The sequence below is a fragment of the Hemiscyllium ocellatum genome, chromosome 24, assembly GCF_020745735.1.
Source record: "Hemiscyllium ocellatum isolate sHemOce1 chromosome 24, sHemOce1.pat.X.cur, whole genome shotgun sequence".
NCBI lineage: Eukaryota > Metazoa > Chordata > Chondrichthyes > Orectolobiformes > Hemiscylliidae > Hemiscyllium > Hemiscyllium ocellatum.
Window position 1 is genome coordinate 17,130,533 of NC_083424.1, and position 26,800 is coordinate 17,157,332.

The 26,800-nt window shown below is 43.3% G+C and overlaps 1 protein-coding gene across 1 annotated transcript in view; it reads right to left on the minus strand.

The window, feature by feature from the left end:
• The window catches only part of tmem116 (transmembrane protein 116), a 38,879-nt gene extending 18,333 nt beyond the window's left edge, over window positions 1-20,546 (minus strand). The window contains exons 1-6 of the mRNA XM_060844138.1: window positions 20,504-20,546; window positions 15,485-15,531; window positions 9,732-9,795; window positions 7,901-8,032; window positions 2,615-2,719; window positions 397-446 (exon numbers count right to left, since the gene is read on the minus strand). Coding sequence (XP_060700121.1) covers window positions 397-446; window positions 2,615-2,719; window positions 7,901-8,032; window positions 9,732-9,795; window positions 15,485-15,498 — 365 coding nt within the window. The 5' untranslated portion in view covers window positions 15,499-15,531; window positions 20,504-20,546. The remainder of the gene's footprint in view (window positions 1-396; window positions 447-2,614; window positions 2,720-7,900; window positions 8,033-9,731; window positions 9,796-15,484; window positions 15,532-20,503) is intronic.
• Window positions 20,547-26,800: the final 6,254 nt, after the last annotated feature.

The following is a 26,800-nucleotide window of genomic DNA, read 5'->3' on the forward strand; positions in this document are numbered from 1 at the left end:
ATTATTTTCTATACCCAATGCCTTCACATTTGTCCAAAAGACTGGTGCCTAGCATGTGACACAGTACTTCAGTTGAGCTTGAATTAATGTTTATCATAACTTCCTTGCTTTTGTACTCTGTGCCCCTGTTTATAACATCCAAGATGTCTGAGGTTTTATTAATCACTTTCTCTCAGGAGTAACATAAGGCAGTGACTTCTGGAGAAAAGGGTAAAGGGCACCTGGTGAGAACAAGACTGGGGAGTGTCTGCATTGTCCTTAATAAGTAAATATCGGTGGGTTCACACATGGGACACAGATGCTTTAGAGAAGTGACTGAAACCCATGGATCCCAGTAGGGAGTCAGCATGGTCAAAGATGAGGATGACTGGCAAGAACAAAGAATGTACACGTTACCTGGACAAGATTAATACGATCCTGCTCAATCCGCTACTGCTTTCAGTTGGCTTCTCGAAATAGAATAAAAATAAGAGATCACAAGCCAGCACATCAACCAAGACAATTGTGAAGTTTTTCAAAAAGCTATAACTTTTGAAATCTTACAATGCAAGAAATGTGATAAAATTGCAACATAAAAGCATAAAATTATGAATAGCAATGGTTCATTATGTTATCCAGGCAGCTGCAAGCAAAACAGAATTAGCTTCTCTTGATTGGACATTGCCTATTGTGGTAGAATATCGACCATGATGTTATTGAACAGTACAGCAATTTGAAAGGTCAAACAACCTACTTTAATTTTTTCGGCATTGTGCCACTCTGACTAGGAAAATGCATTTGATTCCAGCTTGTGCTGCATTAGTTCATTTCAGCCAGCTGGTAGATGGGAACTACAATAATTTTTAAAAATCCCACTAAAGGAGGAGAAATTTATCAGGGGTTCTCACGCCTCATCACCAGTGCTAGAAAAGAGCATGATTGTGGGCATCTGAATATAACAGGATCACAATTGTTTTCCCAGTTAAATAGCCTACAAGATACATTCACTGGGTGTTCATCTGGGAGTGGTGCCAGAGATTGGGCAGGTTTGCCACGAAACAAAATCAGTAGCTTTAGGAGAGGAGAGCAGGGAAGTAACGAGAAATATCCTTGCTGTTTAACTGTAGAACCTGTTCCAATCTCACCTGTCATTTCAGCATTAAATGTTACTAAGATACACTAATAGCATGGATGTGAAATCATAAAACGTATAGTTTCATAGGAGGTTGCTCAGCCCATCCTACAGTACAGATGCAAATGCTTCATTAGGAATTTACTGCCAGAATCCCATCCCAACATGAGGATGACTTAAGTTTTAGACTGATTTTCCTGACATCGAACTGATGCTGGTAAAATGTTTTTAAAATACATTTATGCAGAGGAACACGAGTCCTGAATTGGATATAAGATTAGACTTTAATTACTTTCTCTGACATATCTTTCCAGATACCAGACTTAAAACAGATAGGAACTCTGTTTATCATTTCTCCCATGATGAGGGAGGAATTGTGCTTCTGATTCAGAAGGAGAGAGTTAAAGACACAGCTGCCCAAAATTTCACCCCAGATGGCAATAAAAATAAAATGATCTGGAAGGGAATTCTCACTTGCCAAGTGATCAGATATTGAATATGCCAAAGACAGAGTGAACTGAACCCTGTGGACAATGAGATTTTCAGATTTGATCCCTGGTCTATGATGTTAGCTGGTCTGGCTCAATCTGGCTTTCAATAGGCAACTTACAAGTGGCCCCTGAAACTGAATTATGCTTGCGATCATTGTTGGGTAGTGCACATAGTGAGTCTGCTTGAGCTGATGCTCCTATAGTTGAATAGCAAGAGTTAGGTTCACACACAAATAATGATCACCCAGGGTGAGTTACCATGAGCAGTTGCAATCTGGTGTAAGCCAGTGTTTTTAGAGAGCAGAGGGGAATTAATAGTTTAAAGCCCCCTATAAAATTTCACCTTCCTAAAATAGAATTAATGTTTCAAACACAATGATACAATTTGAATGGAGGAGGGCTTCCCAAGTGGGAGTTACAAGTGAGGTTGCAAACTCCGACATTAGTTCCAAGGCAGCAATGGTCACCAGGGAGCTTGACTTGAGTTATAACAATCATATCCTACACTATCAGACAAGCCCCCACTTACACAGAATTCCCCCCAACTCTTAAAGATCTCCCCACAAATCACACTTTTGGTATGTGAAGTTTACTTGCCTCAAAATGGGATCAGAATAGGACAAGGTTTGGGTACCATTGGAGTCAGGGGGTGGCATAGTGGTTCAGTGGTTAGTACTGCTGCTTCACAACACCAGGGACCCAGGTTTGATTCCAGCTTCGGGTGACTGTGTGGAGTTTGCACATTCTCCCTGTGTCTGCGTGGGTTTCCTCTGGGTGCTCTGGTCTCCTCCCATAGTCCAAAGAGGTGAAATGGCCATGCTAAATTGTCCATAGTGTTCATAGATGTATAAGCTAGGTGCATTAGTTGGGGAAATGTAGGGTACTAGGTCTGGGTGGGATACTCTTCGGAGTGCCAGTGTGGACTTGTTGGGCCAAATATTCTGTTTCCACGTGTAGGGATTCTATGATTCTATCCCTACTCTCCCTGGCAGTAATTTTGAGAATCACTCACCAGGTGAGATGTGTTGTTCATCACTGCGTGGATTCTTGACTTAAGATCCCTGTACAGGCACCAGGTATAGTTCAAGGTGTAGCAAAAAGATGAGATATATAGCACCTGTAATACAGAGTATGCAGCATTACAACAACAGGAAATTATTTATTGCCTTATCGCCTAGTTGCTGTTTTGGTACCGCAAGTTCTGATATAGATGTTTCCATTTGTGGGGGAAGACTAACTACCATAAATATCAGGTAGTCACTAATTATTTTAAGAGGGAGTTGAAGAGAAACTCTTTAACCCAAAGAGCAGCTAGAAACTAGATAAGCAAATAAGGGAGAAATAAATAGACTTTATAGATGTAGTTGTGAGTGGTGGAGTGGGAGGATGCTCACATAGAATCATAGAGTCATAGAGATGTACGGCATGGAAACAGACCCTTCGGTCCAACCTGTTCATGCTGACCAGATATCCCAACCCAATCTAGTCCCACCTGCCGGCACCCAGCCCATATCCCTCCAAACCCTTCCTATTCATATACCCAACCAAATGCCTCTTAAATGTTGCAATTGTACCAGCCTTCACCATTTCCTCTTGCAGCTCATTCCATATACGTAACACCTTCTGCATGAAAATGTTGCCCCTTAGGTCTCTTTTATATCTTTCCCCTCTCACCGTAAACCTATGCCCTCTAGTTCTGGACTCCCTGATCCCAGGGAAGAGATTTTGTCTATTTATCCTATTCATGCCCCTCGTGATTTTGTAAACCTCTATAAGATCACCCCTCAGCCTCCAATGCTCCAGGGAAAACAGCCCCAGCCTGTTCAGCCTCTCCCTATAGCTCAAATCCTCCAACTCTGGCAACATCCTTGTAAATCTTTTCTGAACCCTTTCAAGTTTCACAACATCTTTCCGATAGGAAGGAGAACAGAATTGCACGCAATATTCCAACAATGGCCTAACCAATGTCTTGTTCCGACGCAACATGACCTCCCAACTCCTATACTCAATACTCTGACCAATAAAGGAAAGCATACCAAATGCCTTCTTCACTATCCTATCTACCTGCGACTCCACTTTCAAGGAGCTATGAACCTGCACTCCAAGGTGTCTTTGTTCAGCAACACTCCCTAGGACCTTACCATTAAGTGTGTGTAAGTCCTGCTAAGATTTGCTTTCCCAAAATACAACACCTTACATTTATTTGAATTAAACTCCATCTGTCACTTCTCAGCCCATTGGCCCACCTGGTCAAGATCCTGTTGTAATCTGAGGCAACCCTCTTCGCTGTCCACTACACCTCCAATTTTGGTGTCATCTGCAAACTTACTAACTGTGCCTCTTATGTTCACATCCAAATCATTTATGTAAATGACAAAAAGTAGAGGACCCAGCACTCCACTGGTCACAGGCCTCCAGTCTGAAAAACAACCCTTCACCACCACCCTCTGTCTTCTACCTTTGAGCCAGTTCTGTATCCAAATGGCTAGTTCTCCCTTTATTCCATGAGATCTAACCTTGCTAACCAGTCTCCCATGGGGAATCTTGTTGAACGCCTCACAGAAGTCCATATAGATCACATCTACCACTCTGCCCTCATCAATCTTCTTTGTTACTTCTTCAAAAAACTCAATCAAGTTTGTGAGACATGATTTCCCACCCACAAAGCATGTTGACTGTCTCTAATCAGTACTTGCCTTTCCAAATACATGTACATCCTGTCCCTCAGGATTCTCTCCAACAACCTGCCCACCGAGGTCAGGCTCACTGGTCTATAGTTCCCTGGCTTGTCCTTACTGCCCTTCTTAAACAGTGACACCATGTTTGCCAACCTCCAGTATTCCAGCACCTCACCTGTGACTATCGATGATACAAATATATCAGCAAGAGGCCCAGCAATCACTTCTCTAGCTTCCCACAGAGTTCTCGAGTACACCTGATCAGGTCCTGGGGATTTAACCACCTTTAACAGTTTCAAGACATCTAGCACTTCCTCCTCTATAATTTGGACATTTTGCAAGATGTCACCATCTATTTCCTTACAGTCTATATCATCCATATCCTTTTCCACAGTAAATACTGATGAAAAATATTCATTTAGTATCTCCCCCATTTTCTGTGGCTCCACAAAAAGGCCGCCTTGCTGATCTTTGAGGGGCCCTATTCTCTCCCTAGTTACTCTTTTGTCCTTAATATATTTGTAAAAACCCTTTGGATTCTCCTTAATTCTATTTGCCAACGCTATCTCATGTCCCCGTTTTGTCCTCCTGATTTCCCTCTTAAGTATACTCCTATTTTCTTTATACTCTTTTAAGGATTCACTCGACCTATCCTGTCTATACCTGACATATGCTTCCTTCTTTTTCTTAACCAAACCCTCAATTTCTTTAGTCATCCAACATTCCCTGTACCTACCAGCCTTCCCTTTCACCCTGACAGGAATATACTTTCTCTGGATTCTTGTTATCTCATTTCTGAAGGCTTCCCATTTTCCAGCCGTCCCTTTACCTGCGATCATCTGCCTCCAATCAGCTTTTGTAAGTTCTTGCCTAATACCGTCAAAATTGGCCTTTCTCCAATTTAGAACTTCAACTTTTAGATCTGGTCTATCCTTTTCCATCACTATTTTAAAATTAATAGAATTATGGTTGCTGGCCCCACAGTGCTCCCCACTGACACCTCAGTCACCTGCCCTGCCTTATTTCCCAAGAGTAGGTCAAGTTTTGCACCTTCTCTAGTAGGTACATCCACATACTGAATCAGAAAATAGTCTTGTACGCACTTAAGAAATTCCTCTCCAACTAAACCTTGAACACTAATGGCAGTCCCAGTTGATGTTTGGAAAGTTAAAATCCCCTACCATAACCACCCTATTATTCTTACAGATAGCTGAGATCTCCTTACAAGTTTGTTTCTCAATTTCCCTCTGACTATTAGGGGATCTATAATACAATCCCAATAAGGTGATCATCCCTTTCTTATTTCTCAGTTCCACCAAAATAATCTCCCTGGATGTATTTCTGGGAATATCCTCCCTCAGCACAGCTGTAATGCTATCCTTTATTAAAAAAACGCCACCCCCCTCCTCTCTTGCCTCTCTTTCTATCCTTCCTGGAGCATTTGTATCCTGGAACATCAAGCTGCCAGTCCTGCCCATCCCTGAGCCATGTTTCTGTAATTGCTATGGTATCCCAGTCCCATGTTCCTAACCATGCCCTGAGTTCATCTGCCTTCCCTGTTAGGCCCCTTGCAATGAAATAAATGCAGTTTAATTTATTAGTCCTACCTTGTCCCTGCCTGCCCTGACTGTTTAACTCGCTTCTGATCTCAACTGTATCAATCTCAGATTGATCTCTTTCCTCACTATCTCCCTGGGTGTTTCCCCCCCCCCACCCCACACACACACACACACACACACACACACACACACACCCCACCTTACTAGTTTAAATCCTCCCAAGCAGTTCTCGCAAATTTCCCTGCCAGTATATTAGTCCCCTTCCAATTTAGGTGCAATCCGTCCTTCTTATACAGGTCACTTCTACCCCAAAAGAGATTTCAATGATCCAAAAATGTGAATCCTTCTCCCATATACCAGCTCCTCAGCCATGCATTCATCTGCTCAATCCTCCTATTCCTGCCCTCACTAGCTCGTAGCACCCGGAGTAATCCAGATATTACTACCCTTGAGGACCTCCTTTTTAAATTTCTTCCTAACTCTCTGTAATCTCCCTTCAGAGTCTCAACCTTTTCCCTTCCTATATCGTTGGTTCCAATGTGGACAATGACCTCTTTCTGCCCCCTCTCCCCCGTGCGAACATTCTGCACCCTGTCTGAGACATCCTTGATCCTGGCACCAGGGAAACAACACACCATTCTTTTTCTCTGCCGGCCACAGAAACGTCTGCCTATACCTCAGACTACAGTATCCCCTAACACAATTGATCTCTTTGAAGCCAACGTATCCCACATTACATTAGAGCCAGCCTCAATACCAGAAACTTGGCTGTCCATGCTACGTTCCCCTGAGAATCCATCACCCCCTACATTTTCCAAAACAGCATACCTGTTTGAAATGGGTATATCCACAAAAGACTCCTGCCCTCGGTGCTGACCTCTCTCACCCTTCCTGGAGTTAACTCTTCTTTGTGACTGTATCAGAGACTTTCCCCCCTTTCTATAACTGCCATCCATCACATACTGTTGCTGTTGCAAATTCCTCATCACTTCTATCAGTCTCTCCAACAAATCCACTCGATCTGATAAGATTCGCATCCAACAGCATTTATGGCAGATATAATCCACTGTAACCCTTAAACTCTCTTTAAACTCCCACATCTGACAAGAAGTACATATCACTGCAAAGGCCATTTTTGCTCCTTCACAATCTACAGACCCAGAAAATAACACCATCTTATTCCTCTACAACACTGCCCCAGGTTAAATTAATAGCTATGGCTTATATTTTAAGTTTAATCAAGAGACTTATCTCCAAAAACATATAATCAAGAAAGATCATTTTTCTATGGAGAACAAATGCCCACAAAAGGAAGTTTGTTTGCTTGCAGAACTGATGTACTGAACATTTCCCAGGTTAGTCCCAATCTTCCACGATTTTTATTCTTTGAGGTATACAATACTCCTTCTACTAAGGGATAAGAGTGTATTGAAGGAAAAGCACAGCAGGTCAGGCAGCATCCAAGGAGCAGGAGAGTTGACATTTCGGGTAAAAACCCTTCATCAGGAATGAGGCTGTGAGCTGATGGGGGAGTGAGATTTATCCCATTTATCTCACCACCCCCTGTTGGACTATAACCTGGTGTTGTGTGATTTTTAATTCTGCCCACCCCAATCCAACACCGGCACCCCCATGTCATATATCCCGTGGGCATTCAGTTCTTCAAGTTTACACAAGAACAGCAACTTGATTAATGTACTACGGAGTGACTCCATAAAGAATCTGGAGTGGGGAAATATGCAAGGAATTGAAGAACATTAGAAAAGGATGACAAATGAAATGATTAAAATTCTCCCTGACATATTTTCTGGGGATTTTCAACACCCCTTTCATAATCTTCTTCCCTCATTTAAGACATAGAAGTAAAGGTTGGCCATTCAGCCCATCAAATGTGCTCTATGATTCAATGAGATCATGACTGATCTGATAATCCTTAACTTTGCTTTCCTGTCTTTTCGCCATAACCATTGATTCCCTTACTGATTAAAAGTCTATCTCCCTCAGCCTTGGATACACAACATCACTCTCTGTCGCTCCTCCCCCATCCTTGTGACTGCTTACCTGTCCTATCACTTGGAGGTTGTAGCAGGTAATACTCCCATCACTGAGGGACCCCCTGTAGAGTAAAACACCAATCAGCCAACAAACACCCAGCATCAGGTCAGACAAACTCAGGTAGAATAACGGGCGAATCTGAAAAACCAAGAAGTCAGAATCAGCATCCCATAGTTTGCTGATCAAAACAAAACAATAGCTGCTCTTGATAAATCCTCCTCTAATGTGGTAGGCAGGCTCTTTTTGACCCCTCTGATTTTTTGAGTGCAGGCATTAGTTGATCACTCTGCAAATCACTGATAAAGTTGGTGAGTTAGAACACATAAGGGTTCGCTTGACATTGCTGGCATAATTTCCAACTGTGTGTTTTGATTCTTTTCCCTTATAACTGGCACATTAATTTGGGTACCTGACATAGAAATTGCCCAACATCATTGCCTGATGAGGCTCAATTGGTGGCACTTTTGCCTCTGGGTCACAAAGTTGTGGGCGGAGCACAACCGTCAGAGTTAACACTCCAGCACAGCACTGAGGCAAGTCTGCACTACTTGGAGGTGTTGTCTTTCAGACGAGATTTTGAACTGTGGCCCCACCTGTTTACTCAGGTAGATGTAAATGATTCTGTGCCACTATTTGTGTAGGGGAGGTATCTCTCATTTTCCAGCCATAGTATCTCTCAGTCAAATCAGGAAAAAAAATAGGTTGTCTATTCTTTATTGTGTTTCTTTAAATTGAACAATCTAAATTGTTAGATTTTAGTGTGCAGATTGGCCATTGGATTTTCTACATTACAGTTACTGCATTTGCAAAATTTTTTTAGCTATAAAGTGCTATAAGATGCCCAGTGGTCATGAGAGGCACTATTTAATGCAAGTCTTTCTCTGTTCTTCCTTTCTATTATTAAATATTTCTCATTTTTTTGAATACAAAATTAACAGAAGGATTATTAAAACAAATATTCGTACATGAAGACACCAAAATTAATGGTAGTCTCTCTGCTCAAACAGTCAAAATTGCTACTAACTTTGACATCCAGAAAAAGTGTTATATATTTCAAATTTGGAATTGTTGAATGGAAGCTGATAGAAATTCCAATGTTAGGTCATGAGTGAAAGTTATTCCTGAGTATAAAACAGTAATCTAGACTAGTCATATTAGATGTTCTGAATTTGGGTAATACCATTCCAACTTCTAAACAATTATGGGTCAGAAATTAGTGGGTGGCACGGTGGCACAGTGGTTAGCACTGCTGCCTCACAGCGCCTGAGACCCGGGTTCAATTCCCGACTCAGGCGACTGACTGTGTGGAGTTTGCACATTCTCCGGGTGCTCCGGTTTCCTTCCACAGTCCAAAGATGTGCGGGTCAGGTGAATTGGCCATGCTAAATTGCCCGTAGTGTTAGGTAAGGGGTAAATGTAGGGGTATGGGTGGGTTGCGCTTCGGCGGGTCAGTGTGGATTTGTTGGGCCGAAGGGCCTGTTTCCACACTGTAAGTAATCTAATCTAATCAAAAAAAAATTTAGAATACTAGACAGGAGACTGCTCCTAATTCTTATTAGTGACCCCAACGTAAGTGCACATTTTGTGAGCATGCTCTAGCTTGGTTTTTACACACCCACCCTGTTTGAATAGACTAAGAATGGCTATTTCAGACAGATGCTGCAGGCTGGCCTTTACCCATGGGATAACGTCAGAATGATTTCTCTATTTTGGGAAAGGACTATTGTGTGGCACAGTGGTTGCAAGAGAAAATTTGCTGTCATTGCCATACAATAGGCTAGCTACTTAGGAATTGAATATACTTGAGCAACCCAGGAAATCTGAAATGCTCCCTTACCTCTGCATGCCTCACCAACTGCTGCAATGCTGCATATCCAATGATGGAGCCTGAACCGACAATACTGAGAGAGAGAGAGAGAGAAAAAAAACGTAAAAGTCAATCCATGGAGAAAGAGGCATGGAATGAGGCCACCTTACAATGTAGATAGAAGCGAAGAGAGCACGATAGCTTAATTGTGGGAAAAAAAGGAACAGAATGGATCTACAATAGTATAAAATCAAAAAACAATTGTGAAACTGTACAAGACAGTGAAAGGAAGAAAGAGAGATATAAACAAGGTTGGAAATATTGGAAATACAATTCACAAACCTTGATCATCTAAACGCTGATTTGACAAAATTTATAGAAATATATATTCACACTGTCCCTCATCTCTAAAAGAAACCACTGGATGTTTGCTGAGTGATGGCAGTGGCATGGTGATTTGGACTAGTAACCTGGAATTTCAGACTATGGTTCTGGGGACTTTTGTTTGAATCCCACGATGGCAAATGGTGAAATTTGAATTCAATAAAAATCTGGGATTAAAACTCACCAGATGATAAATGTATAACCATTATTGTAAAAGCTCATATGGTTCACTAATGTCCTTCAGACAATGAAATCTGATATCCTTATCTGATCTGGTCTTTATGCAACCTCAGAGCCACAGTAATGTGAATGACTCTTACCAGCCCTCTTGGCAATTAGAAATTGCTTAGCCAGCAACCTTCACATTGCCTGAACACATTAAAGAATAATTTCCCTATGAAAACCTCCTGTACTCGTCCCTTGATGATGCAGACAAGTTAGCAAGTGAACAGTCCCATCATGTAAAACAAAGTTTCCTCCTTGATCATGCTGAATTAACTGATGCTCACTGAGGTGGGATGAGGGTTGCTGTCTCGAGTTATTGGGCAGAATATCTGCTGATTGCTCGTGACTGGCATCTAGGGATGACAATTGGAAATGTCTGAATCATCAAGGTAAGGTCAAAGTTGGTTGAGTTGCTTCCCAAATGCAACATGCAATATTGTTAATGCTTGAATAGAAGTAATAGTTGAATAGTGGCTATTTGGGCAAGATATGAAGGATGCATGTCTTCCATGGAACTATAGACAGCAAAGATCCTCCTTGAAAGAGAGAAAAGTAATTAGAAAATGAAAAATAAGTAGATCCATTCTGTAATTCACTGTACAACATTCTTCAAAAGCAAAAAAGCATTCATTTAGGAATTTCATCCAATATTTAAGTGTCAGAAAACACTGACTATTATGAAATTCTTATAAAGACCAGGAATATCCCAGGTTAGATCACATTTGTGTAATAACCTAACCTAGTCTTAGATACAATGGACTGACTGTTGTTTTTCCGTATCATAACTTTTCCATGCTTTCTGGTCATCACGGCAATAGTAATACTGTGTCTGATCTTAATGCCGATGGTTTAGGAATAGTGAAAAAGTATTTTCCACATTCCATATTCTGAACACTTTTCAGTGCTCTCTAGAGGTGAATAGTCTACAGATTGGCCAGAGACATAAAGTGGCTATTTGTCTCATCATGTCCATGGCAGAAGAACTCAGCTAGTCTCACTGCCCTGACTTTTCATCATAGCCCTACATTGTATTTTTCTTCAAATAATTACCAAATGTTGTTTTGAAAGCCATACTTTAATCTGCCTCTATCATGTTCTCAAGTGATGCATTCCAGGTCTTAACCACAATCTGAATTAAAGAAAAAAAATCCTCATTTCACCTTTCTTTTTCATCATTGAACTTAGATCAATATCTACTGGTTTTTAAGTTAAAAATCACACAACACCAGGTTATAGATAATAGACAATAGGTGCAGGAGTAGGCCATTCTACCTTTCGAGCCTGCACCACCATTCAATATGATCATGGTTGATCATCCTTAATCAGTATCCTGTTCCTGTCTTATCTCCATAACCCTTTATTCCACTATCCTTGAGAGCTCTATCCAACTCTTTCTTAAATGAATCCAGAGACTGGGCCTCCACTGCCATCTGGGGCAGATCATTCCACACAGCCACCACTCTCTGGGTGAAGAAGTTTCTCCTCATCTCTGTCCTAACTGGTCTACCCCATATTATTAAGCTGTGTCCTCTGGTTTGGCACTCACCCATCAGTGGAAACATGTTTCCTGTCCAATCCTTTAATAACCTTATATGTCTCAATCATATCCCCTCTCAATCTTCTAAACTCAAGGGTTATACAAGCCCAGTCGCTCCAGTCTTTCAGCGTAAGGTAGTCCCGCCATTCCAGGAATTGACCTCGTGAACCTACGCTGCACTCCCTCAATAGCCAGAATGTCTTTCCTCAAATTTGGAGACCAGATCTGCACACAATACTCCAGGTATGGTCTCACCAGGGCCTTGTACAGCTGCAGAAGAATCTCTTCGCTTCTATACTCAATCCTTCTTGTTATGAAGGCCAGCATGCTATTAGTCTTCTTCACTACCTGCTATACCTGCATGCTTATCTTTATTGACTGGTGTACAAGAACAGAGCTTTAAAATGTGTTGCTGGAAAAACGCAGCAGGTCAGGCAGCATCAAAGGAACAGGAGAATCCACGTTTCGGGCATAAGCCCTTCTTCAAGAATGAGGAGGGTGTGCTAAGCAGGCTAAGATAAAAGGTAGGTAGGAGGGACTTGGGGGAGGGGCGTTGGGAATACGATAGGTGGAAGGAGTTAAGGTGAGGTTGATAGGCGGGAGGGGAGTGGGGGCGGAGAGGTCGGGAAGAAGATTGCAGGTCAAGAAGGTGGTGCTGAGTCTAAGGGCTTCCGCCACCTCCAAACAGACCCCACCACTAAGGATATATTTCCCTCCCCATCCCTACCAGTATTCTGGAAAGACCACTCCCTTCGCGACACCCTTGTCAGATCCACACCCCCCACCAACCCAACCTCCACTCCCGGCACCTTCCCCAGCAACCGCAAGAAATGCAAAACTTGCACCCACACCTTCCCCCTCACTTCCCTCCAAGGCCCCAAGGGATCCTTCCATATCCATCAGAAATTCACCTGCACCTCCACACACATCATTTACTGCATCTGCTGCAACTAATGTGGCCTCCTATACATTGGGGAGACAGGCCGCCTATTTGCGGAACACCTCTGGGACACTCGCACCAACCAACCCAACCGCCCCGTGGCTGAACACTTTAATTCCCCCTCTCACTCCGCCAAGGACATGCAGACCCTTGGCCTCCTCCATCGCCAGACCATGGCAACACAACGCCTGGAGGAAGAGCGCCTCATCGTCCGCCTAGGAACCCTCCAACCACAAGGGATGAATGCAGATTTCTCCAGCTTTCTCATTTCCCCTCCCCCCATCTTTTCTCAGTCCCAACCCTCAGACTCAGCATCGCTTTCATGACCTGCAATCTTCTTCTCGACCTCTCCGTCCCCACCCCCTGTCTGGCCTATCACCCTCACCTTAACCTCTTTCCACCTATCGTATTCCCAACGCCCCTCCCCCAAGTCCCTCCTCCCGACCTTTTATCTTAGCCTACTTGGCAGACCCTCCTCATTCCTGAAGAAGGGCTTATGCCCGAAACGTCGATTCTCCTGTTCCTTTGATGCAGCCTGACCTGCTGTGTTTTTCCAGCAACACATTTTTAAGCTCTTATCTCCAGCATCTGCAGTCCTCACTTTCTCCTGGTGTACACCTGGTGGGCGGCACGGTGGCACAGTGGTTAGCACTGCTGCCTCACAGCGCCTGTAGACCTGGGTTCAATTCCTGACTCAGGCGACTGACTGTGTGGAGTTTGCACGTTCTCCCCGTGTCTACGTGGGTTTCCTCCGGGTGCTCCGGTTTCCTCCCACAGCCCAAAATGTGCAGGTCAGGTGAATTGGCCATGCTAAATTGCCCGTAGTGTTAGGTAAGGGGTAAATGTAGGAGTATGGGTGGGTTGCGCTTCGGCGGGTTGGTGTGGATTTGTTGGGCTGAAGGGCCTGTTTCCACACTGTAAGTAATCTAATCTAATCTAAAAAAAATCGAATCTAATTACAAAAACACCCAGATCTCTTTGTACTGCCCCTTTACCTAAATTGATTCCATTTAGGTAGTAATCTGCCTTCCTGTTCTTGCCACTAAAGTGGATAACCATACATTTATCTATATTAAACTGCATCTGACCACTCACCTAACCTGTCCAGGTCACCCTGTAATCTCCTAACATCCTCCTCACATTTCACCCTTCCACCCAGCTTAGTATCATCAGCAAATTTGCTAATGTTATTACCAATACCATCTTCTACATCATTAATATATATTGTAAAAAGCTGCGGTCCCAGCACTGATCCCTGCGGTACCCCACGGGTCACTGCCTGCCATTCCGAAATGGAGCTGTTTATCACTCTTTGTTTCCTGTCAGCCAACCAACTTTCAATCCAGGTTAGTATTTTGCCCCCAATACCATGTGCCCTAATTTTGCTCACTAACCTCCTATGTGGGACTTTATCAAAAGCTTTCTGAAAGCCCAGGTACACTACATTTCCTGGATCTCCCTCGTCCATCTTCAGAGTTACATTCTCAAAAGATTAGTCAAGCATGATTTCCCCTTCATAAATCCATGCTGACTCTGACCTATCCTGTTACTACTATCCAGATGTGTCGTAATTTCATCCTTTATAATAGACTCCAGCATCTTTCCCACCACTGAGGTCTATAATTTCCTGCTTTCTCTCTCCCACCTTTCTTAAAAAGTGGTACAACATTAGCCATCCTCCAATCCGCAGGAACTGATCTTGAATCTATCGAACTCTGGAAAATAATCACCAATGCATGCATGATTTCTCGAGCTACCACCTTCAGTACCCTGGGATGTAGGTCATCAGGCCCCGGGGACTTATCAACCTTCAGACCTAACAGTCTCTCCAACATCAATTTCTGGTAAATATAAATTCCCTTCAGTTCAGGTCCTTCAGCCACTGTTACCTCAGGGAGATTGCTTGTGTCTTCCCCAGTGAACACAGATCTGAAGTACCAATTCATTTATTCTGCCATTTCTTTGTTCCCCGTTATATATTCCCCTGTTTCTGTCTTCAAGGGCCCAATTTTAGTCTTAATGCCGATGGTTTAGGAATAATGAAAAAGCATTTTCCACATTCCATATTCTGAACACTTTTCAGTGCTCTCTAGAGGTGATAGTCTAGAGATTGTCCAGAGACATAAAGTGGCCATTTGTCTCATCATGTCCATGGCAGAAAAACTCAGCCAGTCTCACTGCCCTGACATAGTCCAACAGGTTTAATCGGAAGCACACTAGCTTTCGGAGCGACGCTCCTTCATCAGGTGATAGCCTGATCATGATTCTGTCATAATTCATTAAACTGCAACTCACTCATCAACTGATTCTTTTAAATTTACCCAAATTGCTTTTTGTCTCAGATTACAAGATGTTGAGAAAAGGCAGTCAACAACAATAAAACTTGAATATAGATAGTACCTTTAGCGTAATAAAAACCCTTCCCAAGGCATTTCACAGGAGACTAATCATTAGGAGCCTCGCTCCGAAAGCTAGTGCTTCCAATTAAACCTATTGGACTATAGCCTGGTGTTGTGTGATTTTTAACTTTGTACACCCCAGTCCAACACCGGCACCTCCAAATCCTGGTTTTTACACTGTCAAGTGAGAGATTGCTATTGTGTGGAAGAGAAACCTGGAAAGAAATCGCACCTTATCGTGGAAGAGAGGAGAAAATTGGATGGGTAAAAATGTTAAAAAGTATTTTTAAAAACCAACCTCAAAACCACCATAACAAACTGTATCCACCGCAGTGCCACATAGAACTGTGAAGGAACAGAATCATAATTTACAATGATTCAACAGACAAACACAAAGAGAACATTCCATTCAATTTCTCAAACTAATTTACTCAATATATTGGATGAAGATTTCAAAGTGTTGCTCACAATCTGTCATAATTCATTAAACTGCAACTCACTCATTAACTTATTCTTTCAAATTAACCCAAATTGCTTTTTGTCCCAGATTGGAAGATGTTGAGAAAAGGCATTCAACAACAAAAACTCGAACATAGATAATACCTTTAGCATAATAAAAACCCTTCCCAGGGCATTTCACAGGAAACTAATCAAACAAACTGTGACATCAGTACTTGGAAAGCAGGCCAAATTACTTGGTCAAACCCCCATAAAGAAACACAATCTCTTTTAATAGGGATGTGAAGCAGCAACACAATTCGGCATTGGGTCAAAATATCTACCACATCTGACTGTCAAGTAACTAATTTTAAAAACCGTAAATCCTCTAAAGTCACTGGTTATGCCAGACACCAGTCTTTCCAAAATGTTATTTCCCACTAGTTGTGCTATAAACCAACATTTTTCACATGGATTTGATGATTTCTTCAGCAAACAGTGCTGTTTACCACATACCATGCTCTCTCAGCTGATGAATCAATACTCATAAAGTCATGTAAGCGTGGAAACAGACCCTTCGGTTCAACCCGTCCATGCCGACCAGATATCCCAACCCAATCGAGTCCTACTAGCCAGCACCCGGCCCATATCCCTCCAAACCCTTCCTATTCATGTACCCATCCAAATGCCTCTTAAATGTTGCAATTTTACCAGTCTCCACCACTTCCTCTGGCAGCTTATTCCATACACATACCACCCTCTGTGTAAAAAGGTTGCCCCTTAGGTCTCTTTTATATCTTTCCCCTCTCACCCTAAACCTATGCCCTCTAGTTTTGGACTCCCGGACCCCAGGGAAAAGATTTTGTAAACCTCTATAAGATCAACCCCCAGCCTCCAATGCTCCAGGAAAACCCCCCAGCCTGTTCAGCCTCTCCCAATAGCTCAAATCCTCCAACCCTGGCAACATCCTTGTAAATCTTTTCTGAACCCTTTCAAGTTTCACAACATATTTCTGATAGGAAGGAGAACAGAATTGCACGCAATATTCCAACAATGGCCTAACCAATGTCCTGCAACATGACCTCCCAACTCCTGTACTCAATACTCTGACCAATAAAGAAAAGCATACCAAACGCCTTCTTCACTATCCTATCTACATGCGACTCCACTTTCAAGGAGTTATGAACCTGCACTCCAAGGTATCTTTGTTCAGCAACACTCCCTCGGACTTTACCATTAAGTGTATAAGTCCTGCTAAGATTTGCTTTCCCAAAATGCAGCACCTCACATTTATCTGAATTAAACTCCTCCATATTGAACAACACTTAGAGAAAGCACTGAGTGTGGCATCTATCTGACAATATGGAAAATCATCCAGTTACATCGTGTACATAAAAAACAGGATAAATCCAATCCCAGCCAATTACCACCCCATCAGTATACTCTCAATCATCAGTAATGTGGTAGAAAGTGTCATCATTTGTGCCATCAATCAACATCTGCTGAGCAATAACCTGCTCAGTGATACCCAGTTTGGGTTCTGCCAGGGTTACTCGGCTAAGGACGTCATCACAAAATACTGTGCAAGGACTGTAACAAACACTACATTGGACAAACAGGCAGAAAACTAGACACCAGGATACATGAACATCAACAAGCCACACACGACATAACCCACTCTCACTAGTATCCTTACATACAGATAAGGAAGGACACTACTTTGACTGTGACAACACATCCATCCTAGGACAACCCGTTCTTTTTAAATACACTGTGTCGGTGATTTTCCTCTGCTCTGCATAGTTCCTCTGTGCTGCAATGTGTGGTGGCTCATTGGAATAATTTTCTGACGTAGCTTCATTTGTGGGTGTTGGGATGATTGCTTCTGTAGTTCAATGTTTGGTCCGTATGTGTTGTTTTCCTGTAGACACTGGTTTGACGTTCCCCATTGGCTGTTCACTCTACTGTGACATCTAGGAATGGCAGTTTGCTGTTGTTTTCCTCCTCTTTACTGAATTTTATGTCAGTAAGGGCATTATTGATGGTCTTGAAGGTTTCCTCTAATTTGTTTCATTTAGTGATGACAAAAGTGTCATCCATGTAGCAGACCCAAAGTTTGGGATGAATAGCCAGGCTTGTACTGAAAATTGGCAAGTAACATTCAAGCCTTGAACCGAACATGGACAAATGAGCTGAATTCCAGAGGTGAGGTGAGAGCAATAGTCCGTGACATCAAAGCTACATTTGACTGAGTATGACATCAAGGAGCCCTAGGAAAACTGGAATCAATGGACCTTGGGGGTAAACTCTCCAATGATTGAAGTCATACTTGGCACATAGGAAGATGGTTGCAGTTGTTGGAGGTCAGTCATCTCAGCTCCAGGATATCTCTCTGCAGGAGTTCCTCAGGGTAGTGTCCTCAGCCTAATCATCTTCAGCTGCTTTATCAATGGCTATCCCTCCATCATAAGGTCAGAAGTGGGGATATTCACCAATGGTTACAGTGTTCAGCACCTTTAGCAACTTCTCAGATCCTGAAGCAGTCCATGCTTAAATGTAACAATATCTGGATAATATCCAGGTTAGCAAGTTTTGAGAAGATTTGTAGCTTAGGTTGAGGTTCTGGATGTAGGTTTGCTCACTGAGCTGTAAGGTTCATTTTCAGATGTTTCATCACCATACTAGGTAACAGCTTCAGTGAGCCTCCGGATGAAGCACTGCTGATGATTTCTGCTTTCTATTTATATGTTTGGGTTCTATGGGTCAGTAAAGCCATTTCCTGTGGTGATGCCATTTCCGGTTCTTTTTCTCAGGGGTGGTAAATTGGGTCCAAGTCAATGTGTTTATTGATAGAGTTCTGGTTGGAATGCCATGCTTCTAGGAATTCTCATACATGTCTCTGGCTTGTCGTAGGATAGATGTGTTGTCCCAGTCAAAGTAGTGTCCTTCCTTATCTGTATGTAAGGATACTAGTGAGAGTGGGTCATGTTGTTTTGTGGCTAGTTGATGTTCATGGATCCTGGTGGCTAGTTTTCTGCCTGTTTGTCCAATGTTACCGTCCTTGCACAGTATTTTGTTAATGACATTAGTTTTGCTTGTTGTCTGTATAGGGTCTTTCAAGTTTATTAGCTGCTGTTTTAGTGTGTTGGTGGGTTTGTGGGCTACCATGATGCCAAGGGGTCTGAGTAGTCTGGCAGTCATTTCCAAGATGTCTTTGATGTAGGGGAGAATGGCTAGGGTTTCTGGTCGTGTTTTGTTTGGGTTTGTTGCTGAGAAATCGGCAGGCTGTGTTCATTGGCTAGTCGTTCTTTTTGAATATACTTTTTGATTAGGTGATTTTCCTCTGCTCTGCGTAGTTCCTCTGTGCTGCAGTGTGGTGGCTCATTGGAATAATGTTCTGATGCAACTTCGTTTGTGGATGTTGAGGTGTAGTTTAATATTTGGTCCGTGTGTGTTGTTTTCCTGTAGACGCTGGTTTGAAGTTCCCCATTGGCTGTTCGCTCTACTATGACATCTAGGAATTGTTACTTTCCTCCCTTATACTGAAGTTTATGCCAGTAAGGGTATTATTGACGGTCTTGAAGGTTTCTTTTAATTTGTTTTGTTTAGTGATGACAAAAGTGTCATCCACGTAGCAAACCCAAAGTTTGGGTTGAAAATATTGTTTTTTTTACTGAAAATTGGCAAGTAACATTCAAGCCACACAAATGCCAGGCAATGACCGTCTACAATAAGAAACATCCTAATCACCGCCCCTTGATGGTGGCGGGGGTGGGGGAATTCAACGATGATAATGCCATTGAACATTGAGGGGCAATGGTTAGATTCGCGTTGGAAATGTGTTGGCGCTTGTAAGTTACTGACCTCACACTATTCATTGTGCTATTTTTTGTAATGTAATGGATTTCCGAATGGGCGAGAAAACTTGACAGCCGGTTCCGAACTGGTTCAGACTCCGTCAATAGAGAGTGAAATAAATAAAATAATATTCAAATCCACACTTACAGACCTCGCACGATCTTTAGAATTTTTATAACTTTTCGAATAATGTAAATATTTCAATGCCGATTCTCGGTGTAACAAACATGACCCCATATTAATGCAGTTATTACGGGTGATGACAAAATGCTGTTTCCTTTTGCATTAACTTGGGCTTGTCTGGAGGTAACACCCCAACCACCCCCTCCATCCCAAAGCCCGTGTATCCAGTTAATAAACTCTCTCTAAACTGTTTACTTTCTGAACAAACGTCCGGATGCCTTGGACAAAAACAGAAGTTGCTGGAAAATCTCCGCAGGTCTGGCAGCAACTGTGAAATTATAGGGTCCAGAAATGTTAACTCTGATTTCTCTGCGCAGATGCTGCTAGACCTGTTGAGATTTTCCGGCAACTTTCAGTTTTTGTTTCGGATTTACGGCATCCGCAGTTCTTTCGGTTTTTGTCCAGACACCTTAAACAGGAAACGGTTTAAGGTGTCTGGACAAAAGGATGCGGTTGGCACAAATCAGCACAGATTACTGACAAATTCCTCAACTTCCAATCCCTCTCTGCTCATAAATATCCCTTTCCTTTTCAAGTCCTCCCAGGGGTAGTCAGTCCCTGAATGGACACCAAAGTGCCCAAGACCCACAACAGCGGGATACAGTAATCTGTCGAGAAATCTGCCCTTGTTGCTGCAATTGTGGTCAAACCAGCACAAAATAACCCCCGGGAGTGGAGAGTTAGCGCCGATCGCACTAAACACGCTCTCTGAAGATAAGCAGCCCACACTGACCTGAAATTACTACTCCAGTTAATTGCTGCATTTCTCTGACATAAAAGACCGTTATGTAATAAATACAATGTATGGGTGGAGGGTCAAAAAAACATTCCATCTCACTTCAGCCGAGTGATCCTCTGTACTATTTCTGAATCCCCAATAACATCTCTCCATCGCCGCCGTTAAATGTTCCATTGTAGGTTCCTTGATATCTTCTCTCTAATCCCGGATTATTTCACATAAATCACTTTTCTCTGCCTTTTGTTTGTTAACTGGTTCTAATTCTACTGTCTGACGGCAGTTCCTGTCTGGCTGATGCAGCAGTTAGCCCAGCAACACGTGTGGGTGTGTCAGTTTCAGTGCAACGCACAGTGAGATACAGCCCTCCCTTCCTGTCTCCTCTCTATGAGTACAGGAGCGAGGCTGATTACTGGCACTGCTGTGACTTTATCTGAAGGGCTGTGGGCGGTGGAGTGGATTGAGGAGGGACAGGGCAGGTGTGTACCGGCGTCATGTACACCTTCGCTGACACCCCACGTGGGGTTTAACACCAATCTCAACATCTGATACTGGAGCAATATTAGAGGAAAACTTGTGGTGCACAGACATTGCAACCTGGGCAGCTATTGCTCCCCAAACCTTGAATTCCTCACCATCAAATGTCACCCCTTCTATCTCCCACGCTGCTACACTAACTACTGTGTACATACCGCCACACACAAAGATTGAGGAAGCTCTGGATGTGCTGCACTCCACCAATAACACCCTGGAGACAGAACACCCTGAGGCCCTGTTTATTGTAACTGGCGACTTCAATTAGATTAGATTAGATTACTTACAGTGTGGAAACAGGCCCTTCGGCCCAACAAGTCCACACCGACCCGCAACCCACTCATAACCCTACATTTACCCCTTATCTAACACTACGGGCAATTTAGCATGGCTAATTCACCTGACCCACACATCCTTTGGACTGTGGGAGGAAACCGGAGCACCCGGAGGAAACCCACGCAGACACAGGGAGAACGTGCAAACTCCACACAGTCAGTCGCCTGAGGCGGGAATTGAACCCGGGTCTCTGGCGCTGTGAGGCAGCAGCACTGTGCCAAGGTGTTGCCCAATTACCACCAGAACATTACCTGCCCCATTAGGGGTCCGAACATTTTAGACCACTGCTACACCATTATGAAAGATGCCTACCACTCCATCCCCCGCCCTCAATTGGGCAACTCCGACCACAATGCCATGTTTCTTCTCCCGGCTTAAACGCTAAAGCAGGAGACCCCCCTCAGGGATACAGGTCCAGTGTTGGTCGGACGAGGCAGAGAATGAACTCCAGTGCTGTCTGGAATCAGCTGGGCCTTGTTCAAACAGTCCGTAGGTATCTTGGACGAGTACGCCACTACCGTCACAGACGTTATCAGCAAGTGTGTGGAGGACTGCATACCGAGGAAGTCAATGAGGTGTTCCCCAACAGGAAACCCTGGATGTGTCAGGATATACAGAACCCGTTTAAAAACCAGGTGTGAGGCCTTCAGATCTGGAGACTCATTCAAATATAAGGCATCCATGTATTACCTTCGCAGAGCCATTAAAACAGCCAAGGACCAATACCAATCCAAACTAGAGACCCAGATAGACACCCAACAACTATGGCAAGGACTGAATGACATCATAGGTTCTAAAAAGAGATAGTGCAAGATGGCAGATGGTGACACATCCCTCCCAGATCATCTCAATGTCTTCTATGCTCGCTTTGAGCAGAATTTCGCTGGAGAGGTAAAAGCTATTTCAACAAGTCCTGACGAGCCTATCCCAACAGTCACTGCATCAGAGGTCAGATCAGTTTTTCTTCATGTGAATCCAAGGAAAGCGATGGGACCAGATGGAGTACCAGGCCGTGCACTCAGAACATGCGCAGATTAACTGGCAGGGTCTTCTCAGACATCTTCAAACACTCCCTGCAGCAGGCCACTGTCCCTGCCTGTTTCAAGAGGGCCAGCATCATCCCTGTGCCTAAGAAGGCTCATACAGCATGGCTCAATGACTACCGCCCAGTGTCCCAAACTTCGGTGGTCATGAAGTGTTTTGAAAGGCTGGTGATGGCATTAATCAACTCCATCCTCCCCAGTACTCTTGACCCACTCCAATTTCCCTATCAGACCAACACATCCATGTCAGTTGCTATATCATTTGCCCTTCACTCCTCCCTAGAACATCTTGACATCAAGAACAGCTACTTAAGAATCCTACTCATTGACTACAGTTCAGCCTTCAACACTATTATCCCCTGAAGACTGATTACTAAACTTAGTGATCTCAGATTAAGCCCCACTCTCTGCAACTAGATCCTCAGGTTCCTGACCCACAGTCTACAATCAGTAAAGATTGGGAACAATATTTCATCCTCACTAACACTCAAACTGCAGTCTCCCAGGGGTGCATTTTCAGCCCCTACTCTACCCACTGTATCTCCATGACTGCATTGCCAAACACCAGACTAATGCCATTTACAAGGTCACTGATAAACACCACAATAATCGGTTGAATCCCAGATGGCAATGAAACAGACTACATATGGGAGGTGGAAGATCTGGAAAAATGGTGCACTGAGAACAACCTAGCTCTCAATGCCGGCAAAACCAGGAACACATTATTGAATTTCGGCGGGATGTTACTCATGCCTCCCCCTACACATTAACAGCACAGAGATGAAACGAGTATGCCAAGTTCCTGTGAGTGGTCATGCACAACAAGCTTTCTTGGACTCTTCATGTGGATGCACTGGTTACAAAGGCCCAGCAATGTCTCTTCTTTCCCAGGCATGTACACCACCGAGAGCATTCTGTCTGGATGTATCACTACCTGGTATGGCACTGGTACCATTCAAGATCAGAGACAGTTACAGAGAGTGGTGAACTCGGCCCCGACAATCACAAAGGCCAACCTCCCATCTATAGAATCTATCAACAGGCCCACTATCAATGAAAGGCCGCCAGCATTCTCAAAGATCCATCCCATCCTGGCAATGTTTTTCTACAACCTCTACCATCTGGGAGAAGGTACAGAAGCCTAAACACACACGCCAGCTGGTTTCGAAACAGTTTCTACCCTATTGTTGTTAGAATACTGAAAGGACTCACAAACTCTTAATATTCGCTTGTATCTGTGTTTTTAGTTTTGCTGCTGTTACCTATTATTTACTTATCCATGCTACTTAACTCTGTGATCTGCCTGTATTTCTCACAAGACAAAGCTTTTCACTGTGCCTTGGTACACGTGACAATAAATTCAATTCAATTCAGTTCAGTTCAATACCCAAGCATGAACTCTGAAATGAAAACAGCAAATGCTGGTGAATAATTGGTGAGCCAGGTAATATTTGCACAGGTTGGAGACAGAGGAAAGGCATCAGGATCTTTCATCAAACAAAGAGCCAGGGAAAATGAAGTGAACGAGCAGGAAAATAAAAGGGAAAAAGTGGAAGACGGGAGCTAACAATCCCAGCCAACCTCTTATGTTTGTGTTAGTTAAGATTCCAACTGATAGATCTTCCAAGGTACGTGATTTTTAGAAAAGATGAGAAAAATGATGGGGGTGGGTAACCATTTTAATAAATAATTAGATAAAGATTGTATAGAGAAAGGATCTTAGCCCAGAATATTAGGATGTTGAATCAGTAAAGGCATATAGGAAGTAACAAAGGGGAAAAAAAAACACTGATTACCCTTAACTAATGTTATGAAGTTGAAGGCGTATACTGTACCTTTAAGAGAGAATGCATGCTGTTCTGCACTGAGAGCTTAGAAGCATCTCAGTTTACTGGAAAATTGAAAATATGTAATGTTTGGCTGTGAAATAGATATCTGAGTTGGTTGCTGTTTTGACAACAATTCGAATTTAACCAATCAGTTTAAATTAAACCCCAAGATACTAAAACTCAATTGAGTTTGAATGTATTGTTTTGCCAACATCAAACCAATGAGATGATCCAATGTTGGGGATATAAAAAAGGAAGGCATTTTGAAAATCAGACAGAGCAACTGCCATCAACACAGATCCATGAAATTAGGAAACATTCTCTATCAAAGGTAACTTTTCATATGAAACATATTCGCAATTAAAAGAAAGAAGACGACCCAAGGAGATCTTCAGCCAGAAGACAGACACTGGAGATGACAGCCGCTGTATAGTTTTGAAATTAATTTGGTGTAATTTTGATATGTGTTTTATTGGAACAGGATATTGTTATAGAGTTGAAGGCAGGTTAATAAGCAGTTAAGATCAAGCAGGCTTAGAGTTGTAAATAGTTGTTGTTTAATGTTCACTTTTAGAGTTAAAGGATAAATTGATATTTTTTCTTTAAATAGTGGAACTTGTGAGTTCTGTCACTCATATTTTAACAGATTACAATGCAGGGTGAGCTTTTCTGGGTGTTTGGTTTATTTAACAGAAGGGTTCATCACTGTGCCATAGCACTAACTATTATATAAAATAGATTCTAAATCTACAAATTAGAAGTGCATGTAACAAGGATAATACATTAATCCTGGGGGACTTTATTGCCCAAATAGACTGGGAAAACCAATTAGGCATTGGCAGAAATAAGATGGAATATATATCAGATATCTTTCTGGAACAATATTTAGAGAAACCAACAAGATCCACAAGTTATTTTAAATGCAAACATACTTATTAAAATATGAATTAGGAGCTTGAATTGACCATTTGGCTCCTGGAGACTGTTACTCATTCAATAAGATCATGACTCATCTATTCGTGTTTTGAATTTCACATTTCCATTTACCTCTCGTTCGATTTCCATGCCTGACAAAAATCAATTTACATCCAGCTCAAAAATATTCAATGACCTTACAACACAATCAGAGAGAAAAAAATTCTCATTTCTGTCCTGAAAGGGCAATCTCCAATTCGAAAATAGTGCCGGGAAAAGCACAGCAGGTTAGGCAGCATCCGAGGAGCAGGAAAATTGGCATTTCAGGCATAGAGGCAGGAAGCCTCAAGGGTGGAGAGATAACTGGGCGGGGGGGTGGGGAGTGGCGGGAGGAGGTCTGGGGAGAAAGTAGCAAAGAGTACAATAAGTGAATGGGGGTGGGGATGGAGGTGATGGTCAGGGGGAGGGTGGAACAGATAGGTGGGAAGGGAGATTGGCAGGTAGGACAGGACATGAGGACAGTGCTGAACTGGAAGGTTGGAACTGGGGTGAGGTGGGGGGAGGGGAAATGAGGAAAGTGGTGAAGTCCGCATTGATGCCCTGGGATTGAAGTGTTCCGAGGCGGAAGATGAAGCGTTCTTCCTGCAGGCGTCGGGTGGTGAGGGAGCGGCGGTGGAGGAGGCCCAGGACCTCCATGTCCTTGGCAAAGTGGGAGGGGGAGTTGAAATGTTGGGCCACAGGGCGGTGGGGTTGATTGGTGCGGGTGTCCTGGAGATGTTCCCTGAAGTGGTCTGCGAGAAGGCATCCAGTCTCCCCAATGTAGAGGAGACCGCATCGGGAGCAACGGTTACAATAAATGACATTGGTGAAACTTTGATGGATGTGGAAGGCTCCTTTGGGGCCTTGGATGATATCCATCAAAGTTTCACCTGCACATCCACCAATGTCATTTATTGTATCATTTGCTCCCGATGCGGTCTCCTCTACATTGGGGAGACTGGACGCCTCCTTGCAGAGCACTTTAGGGAACATCTCCGGGACACCCTCACCAATCAACCCCACCGTCCTGTGGCCCAACATTTCAACTCCCCCTCCCACTCTGCCAAGGACATGGAGGTCCTGGGCCTCCTCCACCGCCGCTCTCTCACCACCCAACGTCTGCAGGAAGAACACCTCATCTTCCGCCTCGGAACACTTCAACCCCAGGGCATCAATGTGGACTTCAACAGTTTCCTCATTTCCCCTTCCCCCACCTTACCTCAGTTCTAACCTTCAGCACCGTCCTCATGACCTGTCCTACCTGCCAATCTCCCTTCCTACCTATTCGCTCCACCCTCCTCTCTGACCTATCACCTCTATTCACCTATTGTACTATTTGCTACCTTCCCCCACTCTCACCTCTGACCTATCACTTCCATCCCCACCCCCATTCACCTATTGTACTCTTTGCTCCCTTCTCCACAGCCCCCTACTCCATTTATCTCTCCACCATGGAGACTTTCTGCCTCTATTCCTGATAAAGGGCTTTTGCCCGAAACGTCGATTTTTCCTGCTCCTCGGATGCTGCCTGACCTGCTGTGCTTTTCCAGCACCACTCTGATCTAAACTCTGATTTCCAGCATCTGCAGTTCTTACTTTTGCCTCGAAAATAGTGCCCCCTAGTTTTGGATTCACCCATAAGTGGAAACATAATTTCACATCCAACTTGTCAAGATTGTTCAGGATCTTACAAACTTTGATCA